General features: G+C 41.5%; 1 protein-coding gene across 1 annotated transcript; it reads left to right on the forward strand.

The window, feature by feature from the left end:
* The first annotated feature begins 1,234 nt into the window (after nucleotides 1-1,234).
* On the forward strand, nucleotides 1,235-15,268 carry LOC127633063 (deoxyribonuclease gamma-like). Its single transcript, XM_052111934.1, has 8 exons — nucleotides 1,235-1,420; nucleotides 8,551-8,639; nucleotides 8,745-8,837; nucleotides 9,058-9,170; nucleotides 9,258-9,370; nucleotides 9,832-9,989; nucleotides 10,770-10,866; nucleotides 14,478-15,268. Exons 1-8 carry the CDS (start codon nucleotides 1,286-1,288, stop codon nucleotides 14,541-14,543), a joined length of 864 nt encoding a protein of 287 aa, XP_051967894.1. The 5' UTR covers nucleotides 1,235-1,285; the 3' UTR covers nucleotides 14,544-15,268.

Consider the following 15,268-nt stretch of genomic DNA (forward strand, 5'->3'; position numbering starts at 1 on the left):
GGAATTTACATTCTATGTGTTCTAATGTAAATGTTTGTAATATTCTAATTCCATTAAACTCAATGACCATTTGACCTAGAGACATGAAACCAACTGCAAAACACTCAGAATATTATTCTTCATACAGCACAAGACTTGTTTTTGGGAGTAAATGTTCTGTACTTTTTATACAGATTCAATTATCCCTATAAATCTATTAATCTCAATGACTACAGAAATACAATATCTGTATAAAAAGTATTGGATTTGGAAGCAAGTTTGGATTTGAAGCTTGAAGTTACTGTCAATGATCAAACTGTCAATATAAAAACAAAAACAATGACAGCAACGGTAAGAAACCTGCATGGAGGGAGGACAACCGAAGGAGTCAGAAAATGAGTGCATTGGACGCATGACTGACGTCACAGATCCGGGAGAACATTTTATTATTTCTATGTAAGGGAATTAGTTAGATTGTTTCTTTCAACAGCACAAACCGGCACAAATCGAGCACAAAAGAATGACACCGGTTTGGAGCGATTTGAGCAAGATGTGGTGGAGAGTGACGTCACAAAGCCCAAAAGAGAATGCTTTAATTTTTACTAAATTTCACAAATATAAATGTAAGTACAGTAAAACCCAACCTTTATTTTTGGTTCTTGAAAATGAAACTCAAGTATATATCAAAACTATTTTTCATTCACATAATAAGAAAGCAATTAAAACTGTTTATATGCGAGTCTTTTAATATATTTACATAATGTTTAGCCTTCCCCTGGCTGTATGTTTCTCTAGCTCTCATATATATATATATATATATATATATATATATATATATATATATATATATATATATTTATTTATTTATTATAATTTTTTATTAATTGAACTTCAAACGAAGTCAATGCACAGTCAGAACTGCAATATAACACACACACACACACACACGTTTATGGGGCAGCAACTTCATTTAGGTGGCACAGATTGACATGATGGGTGCTGCGGTAATTGCTCTAGTCAGGTAAGATGGAAAGAAAGTGGCGGTCGCTGTGAACGCAAAATATTAAGAAACAATGTTGCCGGAAGAATCGTCCAGAGCGATCGTCTGTACGACAGACAAGAACAAGTGTGTTCTGAATGATGAGTTTATATGTACTGCCTAATTGGAGGAGACAAGCATCAGCTGATGAGCCATCTGGCACTCCTCTGGTCTGCGTAACAACACTTAAGCTCTATTACAGTCGCTAAAGTTTCATTTAAGGGGTGTTCACTGTTTCCCCTCTCATTCAAATACACCTCATTCAGAATGACGCTGACCAGAGCTCTGTTCCTGCTGTTGAACCTCGGAGGAGTCCTGACCCTAAAGATATGCTCCTTCAACATACAGTCATTTGGAGAGAGAAAAATCTCCAAACCAGATGTGCTGGACATTATCGTCAAGGTGAGTTTGTTTGTTTACTGAATGTCTGTAAAATGTTCAATTTGCTTGATATTTATTTAATTAATGCCACATGAGAATGTGTGGCTGTTATGGCTGTTAAAGGTACTGCTTTATAATTCCCCCTTACATTGTTTTTTATGTTTGATTGTATTATGAACTCCTCCATGGAAGTACAACCATTACAAGACTGACAAACCTTACATGCACTGGCTATTGATGTGCTTGCATTTAAATAAAGACAACATTAATGCATTACAAACCAAATAAATGTGAATGTCAAGATATTATTATGTAACATAAAAGTTAATTAAGTGTAACATAAAAGAATGACAGTTGCGTAACCATTGTAGAGAGTTCACTGGAAGCTGCACAGTTTTTGTATCCATTGTGTCTTAACAGGAGGACAAATTGGAACAAGACGTTCTCATTGTGTTTTTACGAAGGACAAAGTTATTATTATCCCTTACAGAAATTCAGCTTTCGATGGCTCGTCACCATACCGTAAAGGGGTCATGACATGCCGGTTTTTATTTAATATGTTCAATTAGTAAAGTTCTTTCAGCACAAAAAAATATAATAATTGTAAAACATGATAATTTTCACCCTCTGTTGGACAACGCTCTGTTTTGGTGCTGCTTCTCCTTTAAGACTTGACCGTAAATGCCCACTTTTCTGATTGGCTCTCTGCTCTTGACTGACCTGCCATCTCGCTGCTCACCACTACTGGCCGGGGCTATGGAAGTAATGAGGTAAAGTAGGCATTGATGTGTTGTTGAGGTGGTCCAATGCAAATTACATCAGTGTTTAGGAAGTACAGCCGTGGCCCAAAGTATTGGCAGTGACATACATTTTGTGTTTTACAAAGTTTGCTGCTTCAGTATTTGTAGATTATATTTTCACATGTTTCTATGGAACACTGGAAAACAATGATAAACATGTCATGAGTTCTAAAGGCTTTTATTGGCAAAAACATTCAAAGAGTCATTCATATATGCAAACAGTCAATATTTACAGTGTTGACCCTTGTTCTTCATAACCTCTGCAATTCACTCTGGCATGCTGGATATCAGCTTCTGGGACAAATCCTGACTGATGGTGATCCATTCTTGCCTTATTAGTGCTCGGAGTTGATCACAATTTGTGGGTCTCTGTTTGTCCACTCGCCTTTTGAGGATGGTTCTCTATGGAATTAAGATCCGGGGAGTTGCCTGGCTATGGATCCAAAATCCGAGCCACTTCATTATCACTCTTGCCTTGTGACATGGTGCTCCATCATGCTGGAAAATGCACAGAACATCACCAAATTGCTCCTGGATTGTTGGGAGAAGTTGCTCTTGCAGGACGTTTTGATACCATTCTTTATTTATGGCAGTGTTTTTGGGCAGAATTGTGAGAGCCCACTCCCTTGGATGAAAAGCAATGCCACACATGGATGGTCTCAGGATGCTTCACTGTTGGCACGACACAGGACTCATGGTAGCGATAACCTTTTCTTCTCTGGACTATCAATTTTCCAGATGTCCCAAACAGTCGGAAGGGGGCTTCATCAGAAAAAATAACTTTGCACCAGTCTTCTGCTGTCCAATCCTTGTACTTCCTGCAGAATTTCAGTCTGTCCTTGATGTTTTTCTAGGATAGAAGTGGCTTCTTTGCTGCCCTTCTTGACACCAGGCCATTGTCCAAAAGTCTTCGCCTCACTGTGTGTGCAGATGCACTCACACCAACCAACCTGCTGCAAATATCGAGCTCTGCACGGGTGATGACACGATACCATAGCAGACTCCTCAGGAGGAGACAGTCTTGGTGCTTGCTGGACACTCTGGGACATCCTGAAGCCTTCACTGCAGTTGAACCTCTCTCCTTGAAGTTCTTGATGATCCGGTAAATGGTTCTTTCAGGTGCAATATTCTTTGCAGCAATTTCCTTGCATGTGAGGCCATTTTGATGCAAAGCGATAATGGCTGCACGTCTTTCTTTAGCGGTAACCATTGCTAACAAGAACACAATGATTGGAAGCACTTCTTCCCTCCTTTTTATATCAATCAGTCTACTCTTATAATCCAGTCAGAATAATAGTGATTTCTCCTGACTACCCAGATAGCAAGAAGTCAGCGGTCCGCTGGCGGCTGGAGTAGAAGCGGCAGAATACCGATATCGCAAACATGTTCGACGGCGGTCTGCCAGCGGCAGCCGCTTTTTAAAAGCGGCAGCCGCCTTCGATACGCGGACGGCCCGCTGGCCAGCCGCCGCGCCGTTATATCGGCTGGACCGTCGGAGGCAAACGCTTTTTCGAGCGATCTGTCACGCTTATTGTGTATGTATATATATATATATATTTATAGCATGCAGTTTATCAAGAATAATGATTGATCAAACCAGACAAATTTCCATTTGGCGTTTTAATTCCACATTTCAAAGTACAGTAACTGTCATTGAAACAAATGTCATATCACTGAAATATAAATAACAGAAAAATACAAACATTATATATACACACACAAAAGAACATGCAGGTTTCCAATTTCTTTTTTTTTTTTTAAAAACACTATTGTAACACTTACAATAATTGTTAATAATATAAAGAGGTCTGCTCTGGGATGAAAAGAATTACCAGTAAACATAAGCAATGAGGATATTTGGTACCAAAGAAAGTGCAGGATACCAAATAAATTGAGGTATAACATCATATTTACAAGTCATTTCTAACAATAGGTTAAGTGGTAATAATTTAGAGTAAAGCTCTGGAGTAGAATATACCATTATAACTGCAATGCTGACCTGTGGCACAAGGATTTACAAGCTATATGTAACAATAGAATAACAGTTAAGCACTGTGATGGAATGAAAGTAGAATTTTTGGTACTAGTTAATGTGCAATATCAAGTATCAGAGGTATGAAATAGGATTTACAAACTATCAGGGGCGTCGGACTGGGGGGGTAAAGGGTACCGAGTACCCAGGGCCTGAGGCAGGGGGGGCCCCTTAGAAGTCAGTTTTCTATACATACATATTTGGTACAGGGGCCCAGCAAGATGGTTTGTACCCAGGGCCCAAAATTTGGTGCTACGCCCCTGCAAACTATAATAGAATTGTTAAGCACTGACGGAATGAAATAAGCCAATACTAAAGTCACGGTAAGTAGAATATTTGATACCAGATAATGTGCAAATATCAAGTATTAGATGTATAATCTAGGATTTACAAGCTATATTTAAAAATAGAATAGTTAAGCACTGTAACAATGAAATAAGCAGCAAATTGTATATGAAATAATTGAGATCTTTGGTATCAAGGAATGTGCAGGTATAATATACATTTTGACATTCAACTTACACATGACAACAGGTGGGAATAAATATAATTAACAGCAGAAAATCTGGCTGTAGAGAACACAGCCAATCAGAATGTCTGGAGAGGTTGGGGACTTCTGGGCTAAGAATCACCGGTTTTCCCGACCTCCAGAATGAGGCAGTGCAAATTGGCATATCTTCAGTGATTCCTCGTATGCCTGTATAAAAGGACAAACCATCCCATATTCATCCAAGGAACTGCCCTCAAAGCAGGGTCACGAGAGAAAAAAAAAAAAAAAAAAAAGAGCAATTTCCACAGTGAACAGTGTGGATTGGGTGAGTGTAGTCTGACACTTTTAGCAGGCTTTTTTAGGGGTCTTGATGTTACTGACTGCAGGATAAAGAAAGGGTTCCAGTTGTCAGTGATGAAAATAAAGATCTGTCATTCCATTTGAATGGCATAAGGTCATACACATCTACTTAAATATAAAAAAATATCCAACTTACTTTGAACAATGGTCTTCAGGAACATGTCTCTAAAACATGCTTTATCCCCTACACCAGTCCAGGTTGTATTGATGGAAAGGTGATTAGAGAAGATACTCTGGAGCATTAGCCACACGGTTGTCTTTAGGTCCCTCCCACATTTGATTGCCAAAACCGAAGCTGAAAATACATAAAAAACATGTTACAAATTACATTTCTCTGAAGCTTCTCATAAATTTTAAATGTGACAGGCTGTGGATTCAGACTGTAGAATATGCAGTGTACGATCTTAATTGTACTTTTTAGATTACCCTATACCGTTATAAACTAAATCGGCACACTTACAAATCGTTGCTGGAGCTCTTTATCCTGCCTCAAACTGTTGTCAAGCAACGCCAAATGTTCCTGGGTGTCTAGGGGGGAGTAACAGTTCCCCTGGCAGGGATAACTCTCCAACAGACACATTGGCACTGAAACGTTGCAGCATAGCATTTTGTCGTCCATGCTACGCACAACATCGCCAAACTCCCAAGACGTCGCAGTATTAGGGTTTGATCTGCACCTACAGGGGTTCCCAGAATAAAAGAATAAAGTAGTCAGTCCTGGTCCCTCAACTACTAAACTTTGACATTTATATCTACGTCTACTACATGTACAGGTGGCCCCAGTGGGAATTAAACCAACAACCACAGGTGTTGTTTGCAAGTTGTACCTGATTGCCCAGTGCGAGCAAATGTCTTCAACATTGTCCCAACTTGATTCACCTGCTCTTGAAGCCGAGCCGCTGTCATCTGGGAAGTAACAATATATTGATTAGCAATACACTAAATATAATAGTAATATAATATAACCACAATTATCATACCAGTAACTTTCCCTGTAATTTCTATCCACAGTATGTTATGCATGGCATACAAGTTCATAATGAAGAACCCTTATGAGAACATCAATTTCATTTTTTTTCTTTGAAGCAGAATATTTGTTTGTAAAAGGGGAGGAAAAAGAAAATGAAATATTGGTATACAGATTTTGGTTGATATATCATACTGTACAGTGAAATGTGCTATTGTTATATCCCTACTCACCTGAAGGACGGATAGATCAGGCAAATCTCCAGTCAGGCCTTTGTAGAGTGTGTGCTCCTGCATATCCACAGGTATTTTAATTCAAACATGCAACATATTGTAATAAATCTACAATATTCAGCCTTTACCTTACACCCTTGGTTGTTGCTCTACACTTATTATATTAAATACTTATTTATATAGCTTGCTCACTGTATAATCATGATAGCCTAATACTTATAACACAAGATTGCATCTTAAACGAATGACTGAGTTGAAAACTTGAATAAGAACGCATTTTACACAGAGGGGACCAGCTAGGGAAACTTACCTGCCTACAATAACTGTTTTCATTTGAGTTACATTAAACATGAATAACCTTAGCCGAGTCCCCAGGAACATCGGGCTATTAAAGTAACAAGCCTGTAACTGCGGTCTTATCAATTCTAGCTTCACCATACACTCAAACTGTGAGGTTTATCTGCTTTTCTCATGGCCCTGTAACACAATGCCCTGACAGTGACTTCACCGGTGTCCTGATCTTTATTAGAAACTGAGAGGAGACCAAGTTAATATAATTGATATCACAATTATCACAAAAATTAACAAACAGTCTGCTTTAAAACTAAGAAAAAACAAGCTTCTATACTAACGTTACATTAAAAATGAACACGTGGCGAACTAGCTTAGCCGCTATCTGCCGGCACACCACATTAGATTAAAATACTTACCCTTGTAGTTGTGCAGATAACTCGATATGTAGAGTTTAAAGCCCTTGTCCCTCTTGCTTGTCGGAGCAGGAGACCAGGCATCAACAATGCGATGAACATCGCTGACGCGTATTTTCAGAAGATTCTGGAGACATCGAGTAAAAACAGACATTTTGGGCGACAAGCAAGTAAACCGGAAACAGATTTGGCGACAGCGGAACTTCACTGTTCAGTCTTTGTCATGTGTTTTAGCAATACATTTTTAACATTTATAATGCGTTTAGATTTTTTTTTTATTACCTTTACAGGGACTTTAACACTTTCTTAAACATTTGTACAGGTCAAATTGCAAAACCTGTAAAAGGTAAAATAACAAAAAAAAATCGAGGTTGGAAAAAATGTAGACATAAACGAAATTTCTGCGCAACTGTGAAACCAGAGGATAATTTCGCTTTTTCATTGAGTTTATCCTTCACGTCAAAACAGGGATTTTCATGTTTATGATAGATATCACCATGGTTGCAAATTAATAAAAAATAATTAAAGTATAGGCTACCCGATATTTTGGCCATGTTGCAGATGTCTTTCACTGTTCACTGATACAGGCATTGGTGAAAAGTGTAACTTCATCAATTTATTCTGCTAAATTGTTCATACCCTGTATTAAATATCTATTTTAAAACCTAATCAGAATCAGAAAGATATTTATTGCCAAGTAAGTTTTACAAAAAGGAATTATTTTTGGTTTATTGGTGCATGTCTCAATGTGCATCAATCAAATAAATGTAAACAATTTTCACCTGTGCATAAATAATTCAATATATTTTACATATATTACTGTATAATCGCTTCAGAGTTTCAAAGTAATTTAAATGTCATTTCCTAAACCTTACCTTATCATGGAATCAAGAGTCAAGAATCTGTTATAAACCCTAATGGCTTTGGAGCAAAAAATAATAATAGCCAACATGGCTGGTCGATTTTGAGAGTCTAAGCTGTCCTCGTATTTCAAAGCGGCTTGCCGCCAGCCGGCCACGGTCGATTGCCGCGAGACAACCGCCAGAGAAAATGAAGTGGGCGGCCCGCCGTCTGAACGCACCTATAGCCGACAGCTTGGGGACGGCGGCAAAACGAAGCCGTGCGGACATTTTTTGCTATCTGGGTAGTACTCATCACACTTTCCAAGGTGCTGCTGATATGATTAATGAAGGAAATTTGGGTTTTTGTGATGGTTCATTTTTAGGGCCAATGAAGCTTTTTGCAATTATTTAAAATGCATCTGATCACTCTACACTATAATCTAGAAGCAATGTGAACCAACACCACAACAACTGAAGCAGAAATCTTTGCGAAACACAATTTGTCACTGCCAATACTTTTGGCCATGGCTGTAGAGTCGTTTTAGCAGCTTGGTTTCAACAAAACTCAGTATTTTATAATACCATACACTCTTGCATGTCAAAAGAGTAAGGAAAATGTAATTCCTCATGTCATGACCCCTATAAAATTGTATATTTACAGTGATGTAATTTTAATGTCATAAATCTTATGATATAATTGATTCTCCTGTCATACTGCAGATCATCTGTCGCTGTGACCTCATGCTCATCATAGAGATCAAAGATGCGACAGGGAATGCGTTCCGTCAACTCATGACTGTCCTGAACAGGTAAATATGCCTCTGCTGTAAAAACAAAAACTAAAATGACTGGCAAAAGTTTTTAATCCGTTACAAAAATGCTGTTAATGCTAGCCCAATGGTTGTCTTTTACAGGACATACAGAACACGAGCAGATGAATTTAGTTACGTTATTAGCGAGAGACTGGGGAGAAAATCCTATAAGGAGCAGTATGCATTCATATACAGGTATGTGTGATTCATTAAAGATAATTCAGGATTATAAGAGTGCTGGTCTGCATGCAAAAACCGATTTGATTTTGTTTATATTGGTTTCTGTACATTTACTGTACACAAGAAGGATCCCAAATGAAATTCACTTTCAAATAAGATAAATGCTAAATTGTAATGAATCCAAAAGTACTGAAATCTAATCGGGCCACAACAATGCTTCTCATAATCATGTCAGGCAGAAGATGGTGTCTGTGAATGCAGTCTATCAGTATCCAGACAAACAAACTGGAGATGAAGACGCTTTTGCTCGAGAGCCGTTTGTCGTTTGGTTTTCGTCTCCAAAAACTGGTGAGACCAAGAACATCTACAAGGTGAAAGATTGTAAAGTGGCTATTGTAATGAGGGCATGTAATGAGGGCATTTGCTGTCTTCCAGAAATCAAGGATTTTGTCATCATTCCCATTCACACGGTCCCAGAGGCAGCCGTGAAAGAAATTGATGAATTGTATGATGTTTATCAAAATGTCTCAGAGCTGTGGCAATCTGAGGTAGGAATTTCTTAATTTGACTTTATATCATCATGTGGTGTGATGCAAAAAATGCACTGGTAACAAAAATGTCATGTTACGGAATAACAATACATAAATGTATGTAAATGGGACAATCTAAAAACAATGTGATGTCAAAGACATGGACACGCTTGACTTAATTTGTGTTTCTTGTGATCTATGCATAAAAGTTTGACATTAGTTTTGTAGATAATTATTAACTGAACTGTTGATTTCATTCCTATACTTGTTATTGCAAAGTTTGAATGACTGCTATAGTAGTACTTGAGCGTATAGAATAATAGGCACACCAGCCAAACTGAGAGATTTTTCTACATGACTGAAAGTGATCCTCCCATGCACCTGGTCTTCTGTGCACCTGGTGTCTCCCTCAAAGTGTCTCTGGTTTCTTCTGAGTTCCTGTTTCCTAACTCCGTTTTCATCTGGTCTAATTTTGTCAGAACTTCATCATCATGGGCGATTTCAACGCTGCCTGCGGTTATGTGCAAAAGAGACAGTGGGTGAACATCCGTCTGCGATCTGATAGTGAATTTGTGTGGTTGACCGGGGACAAGCTGGACACATCAGTGAAGGCGTCGACCAAATGTGCTTATGACAGGTCAGGCTGATCTCACAGTGAAGTCTGGAATGGTAGGTTGACTTTTCTTTAGGTAAAATTGTCCTGTGCTTATCAAAAGGCTAAACACTGCCCCACAGTGGCCGAAACGGTAAGTGTTGTTGGGCGTATGGGCACGTGTGAGCTCCATTTTTCCAAGACAAATGTCCACAGAGGGGCACCAAATGCGAGTTGAGAGAAGAGGAATGCATATTTTATAAACCGTACCCCCAACCCAAATACCAAAGCTAAACCCAACCATCAGTGGAGTACAAATGTAATGTTAGAGGGAAAACGGCAACCTCCAAATTGTTCTCATCACTGGTTACGCAAATGTGATTTACTTCTTGGTTTCAGTGCGGGATTCGAACCTGGGTTTCCCACGTTCCACTCTCACCACTAGGGAAGATAAACATGCCAGAACCAATCCAAAAATATCTGATAGGAGATGCCTCTTTTCAGTAAGTCTGCATAAAGTGGCCGATCCCAGAGTACTCTTGGAAAGAACATGCCGACGACTTCCCGTGTGATCATGTTGCACAGGTCAGCAGCTCTTTAGGAGAAGATAATCTCATTGCACAGTTCCAGAACAGGCCTTTTGTGCGAAGGCCCAATGACTGGTTAATAAAGCGCTCCGCACAATTGATGTCACCGTTTTATTGGATATTGATGTATTTGACACATGTCTAAAGTGGATGTGTTATGAAGAAACGAATGATCCTAAATGCAATCACGGCTCAGTTAAAGTCATCCAATGACTTGTTCTTATTTTCCGGGCTGCAGGGTCGTTCTCCATGGAGAGAAGATGGTTGAAGCTGTGAACCCTGAATCAGTGGAGGTGTTCAACTTCAAAGATGAATTTAAACTCACTGAGCGACAGGTAAATCCTATTTAATGAGTTTTATATATCTATATGTTCTTCTATATCTATATGTTTTTGGTAAGTAATTCATCAAATATTTCTAAGACACTAAAGCACTGATGCTGCCTATTTTATATATAAATACATCTTAAGGCCAGGATATACTTCGTTTTGTTGCGTTCCAGATAGGATCGCGCTCGGTCTTTCAAAGTATACTATCTGACTGTGAGCGAATACGAACGCGTTTGACGCATGCCCGCTACAACTGCTTTGTGATACACTTTTAGTGCAGTCAATGGCATGCGCTGACGATGCGCCCAGATGAGGACTGCACCCGTGGGCCCAGAAAATGATTGCCATGCTTGACTGTGCTGATGATGAAATTTGAGTCATGCACACTGTGCGTGGAGCGATCAGCAACATGGACAACCGAAGCATATTTTGGCCTTTACACTCAAAAGAAAAGATTTACACATGTGGCAGCGGGGGCATGGTCAAGCGCCCGTCCGGGAGAGGAAAGCGGTAAGGGCGCTTACACCTGAGCTAAATTATGCCTAACACCTGTCTCTAATTCCAGTGAGCACGAGGAGAGCAGCATAAAAGCAGACACAGAGCCTCCAGTCCGAGCTCCGCCCTCTCCGGAACTAGCGTGGCCAACGTCACAGAGGCCGCCTCTCTCCACAATTTCAGGAGGTTGAGATGGTATATTTGACGCGCGCCCCCTCTATCGGTACGTTTAACTTCATAATCGAGGTCCCCCACTCGTCGTGTGACCTCAAAGGGTCCTTGCCACTTGGCGAGTAATTTAGAGCTCGATGTTGGGAATAATACGAGCACCTTATCTCCCGGTGCAAATTCCCGTAGCCGAGCACCCCTGTCATACAGCCGGCATTGGCGTTCTTGAGCCTGGAGCAAATTCTCCTGTGTTAATTGCCCCAGTGTGTGGAGTTTTGCTCTAAGATCAAGAACGTACTGAATTTCATTTTTGCTATTAGAAGGTTCCTCCTCCCAAGCTTCGCGGATGACGTTGAGGACCCGCGAGGCGTCGCCCGTACAGCAGCTCAAACGGGGAGAACCCTGTGGAGGCTTGTGGGACCTCTCGTACTGCAAACAAAAGGGGGTCCAGCCACTTATCCCAATTTCTAGCGTCATCGTTTACGAATCATGTTCTTGAGAGTCTTATTAAATCGTTCCACTAGGCCATCCGTCTGCGGATGGTACACGCTAGTGCGAATCGATTTTAATGCCCAAGAGCTCGTAAAGTTTGTGGAGTGTTCGTGACATAAAAGTCGTGCCTTGATCGGTGAAGATTTCTTTCGGAATCCCCACCCGGGAGATTATCTTGAAGAGTGCCCCTGCAACACTACGTCGCGGAGATGTTGCTCAGAGGCAGTGCTTCCGGATATCGCGTCGCGTAATCCACTAGGACTAACACGAAGCGATGTCTGCGTGCCGTCCGTTCTAATGGCCCGACGAGGTCCATCCCAATTCTTTCGAAGGGGACCTCGATCAAAGGTAGAGGGCGCAATGGCGCTTTTGGGGTGGCCGGTGGGTTTACCAGCTGACATTCACGGCACACCGCACACCACCTGCGGACGTCACCGCCAATGCCCGGCCAATAGAAACGGGCTATTAGACGGAGAAGTGTTTTTTGTTCCCCTAGGTGACCGGCCATAGGATTATAGTGAGCTGCCTGGAAAATCATTTCCCGGCGGCTCCGTGGAATCAACAATTGTGTCACTTCCTCTTTTGTTTGAGCGTCCTGTGTCACTCTATATAGCCGATCTTTAATCACGACAAAATACGGGTATGAAATGGCGATGCCCGGCCGAAGCTGTTGACCATCAATTACTCTCACTTGGTCAAGAGCATGTTTAAGGGTTTTGTCCTGCGACTGCTCTAGAGGGAAGTCCCCCTCAGGGAGTTCCCTGAGAGGAGGGGCGACCACCTCGCCCCTTTCCTCGTCATTCAGAGCAGCCGAGGACGGCCCCGGCTCCGCCTCCCCTGCCAAAGCATCGCACACCGCACACCTCTTTATGCAGGACCCATCTGCACAAATACCCTCTAAAATATCTTTAACGCTCGGCCAATCAGTACCCAAGATTAGCGGATGAGTGAGGCGGGAACTAACCGCTGCCTCCACACTATGGTTTCTTCCCCTGAATTTAATCGCCAAAGTCACCATGGGATACTTGTGAACATCCCCATGCACACACCTCACCCTCACCAGTTTAGCTAAACCCAAAGCCCCGGGTTGAACCAAGCGTTGGTGGATGGTGGTGTGATTGCAGCCGGTATCCAGCAAAGCTTGGTAAATACCCCCCATGATCCTTACCGGAATCCGGTATGCTCCAGCCCGATAGGGGGCAGCCAGCGGGACGTCGGAGACCCGCACCACCGTCCCCACCTCCATCAGCGGACACTGATCCCGGAAGTGGTCTGGGTCTCCGCACCTCCAACAGGCCGGCCCAGGCATTGCGGCCGCACTTGTGCTGGCGGGCGCCCCCACCTGAGGAGGAGAGCGGCTGAATGACGGGGAATGGGAGGGTACATTCTCCCAAGGCCGGGAAGTTGGTCTCTGGAACCCTCCACGCCTGCGCGGGCAGGAACGGGCCCTGGGGAGAGAACAGAGGGAGAGAACATAGGGGAGGGGGAGAGGGCAGGGGCAGACACAAGGAAGGGGAAAGAGAGAGAGAAGAAGAGGGCTCGTCCGCCCTCGGGATCGCCGCCAAGTGGTCCTCCGCCAGCCGAACAGCTTCCTCCAGCGACGCCGGGCGATGGCACTGGACCCACCCCGTCGTCTTCCGAGGCAGCCGTTGAACGAACTGTTCCAGTACCACCTGGTCGATTACTCCCTCGACGTCGCGGTCCCCCTCGAGCAGCCATCTCCGACAGGCGTCCCGGAGCCGTTGAGCGAACGCGAATGGGCGATCGGACAGTCCTAATTTCATGCCCCGGAAGAGCTGATGATTCTCTTCCGGGCTCCGACCGACCCGCTGTAGAATAGACCTCTTCAGGTCGGCGTAGGCCAGGAAGTTCGTCGCCGGCAGCTGCTATGCCGCAAATAATTTAGCTCAGGTGTAAGCGCCCTTACCGCTTTCCTCTCCCGGACGGGCGCTTGACCACGCCCCCGCTGCCACATACACATTTCAAGTTCATAAAAAAAATTCCATCCATTTGAGTCATCTTTAACCAAATAAAAAGATAAATATTTTAAGTTTTATTCATTTCATTTCATTTAGTTAAATTACGCAATTTAATTTGATGGAATTTGGTTAAGAAACTGAAATGCACAAATCTTAAAAATAGGCGTATTTTTTTTTTGTGTGTAACGTAAGAGTCTCGGCCAACATTTAAATAAATTATATTTCTGCAACGGAGTACCAACATAATAACTATATCATTAGAAAGCAGAGACATTTTATTCTAGTGCATAAAACTCCATGTGTTTCTGGGTCAAAGTCATTCAAAAAGATGCAGCAGGTCCAATTTTTCCTCTACTGTCCTAGATATTTAGTTTTATTTTCTCACCATTCTTGGCACTTTTGGATAAAAATAAATGTGGCATTGACACAGTCTCCGTCAGTATATTTCATTGGACTTTAACCAAATATGTCTCTCTTCTCCAGGCTCTGGCAGTGAGTGACCATTTTCCACTCTGCATTACTGTGAAAGAAGCACGGAGGAGAGGATGACCACATTCTCCTTGTACACTTTTACTTGCCTACCACAGTTCAGACTGACGTACAGCTTGTATTAGAAAATGTATATGTTATAACATACTACCTATTAATCAGAGATGTAGACAGTGAGAGATCAATGGTTTAGTAGAAACAAGTGGAATGTTTTACTGAAAGGTGATGAAGTGCTGTTTAGAAACCAGCAGTTTAAAGTGTTGGTTTACCTGTTGCTGTGAGACCGTAAGCGATTTAGTTTGCAAGGTTGTTACTACTCTTAATCTACATGAATTAACTCCATACATGGCAACTAAATATTGCCTTTTTCACTCATAACAATATGCTGTAGATGACAATAAATTAGAGGCTTCTTAATAATGTTCTTTCAAATTATTTTTCACCACAGAGCTTATTTTTATTTATTTTTTTTATTTAACCAGAAGAGCTCTCTGAGATTAAAAATCTCTTTCACAGGAGTGTCCTGGCCAAAATGTGCAGCAGTACAATCAGTTCCATTACAGATAAACATCACACAGACGGACTAAAAAACACTTAAAAGCAATTGCATAATGTTAGATCAGCTTCTATTCGCCGGATAACTGATTTAAAACGTTCTAGAGTCAGCAGATTTTCTAATTTTAATTTAGATTGGAAAAGATTCCAATCAAACGGCACTGCGTACATAAAAGACTTCTTACCTAACTCAGTTCGAGTAAAAGGAACAGAAAGAGTATAGAAGTTTT

Source organism: Xyrauchen texanus, chromosome 39 (genome assembly GCF_025860055.1).
Source record: "Xyrauchen texanus isolate HMW12.3.18 chromosome 39, RBS_HiC_50CHRs, whole genome shotgun sequence".
Taxonomy (NCBI): Eukaryota; Metazoa; Chordata; class Actinopteri; order Cypriniformes; family Catostomidae; genus Xyrauchen; species Xyrauchen texanus.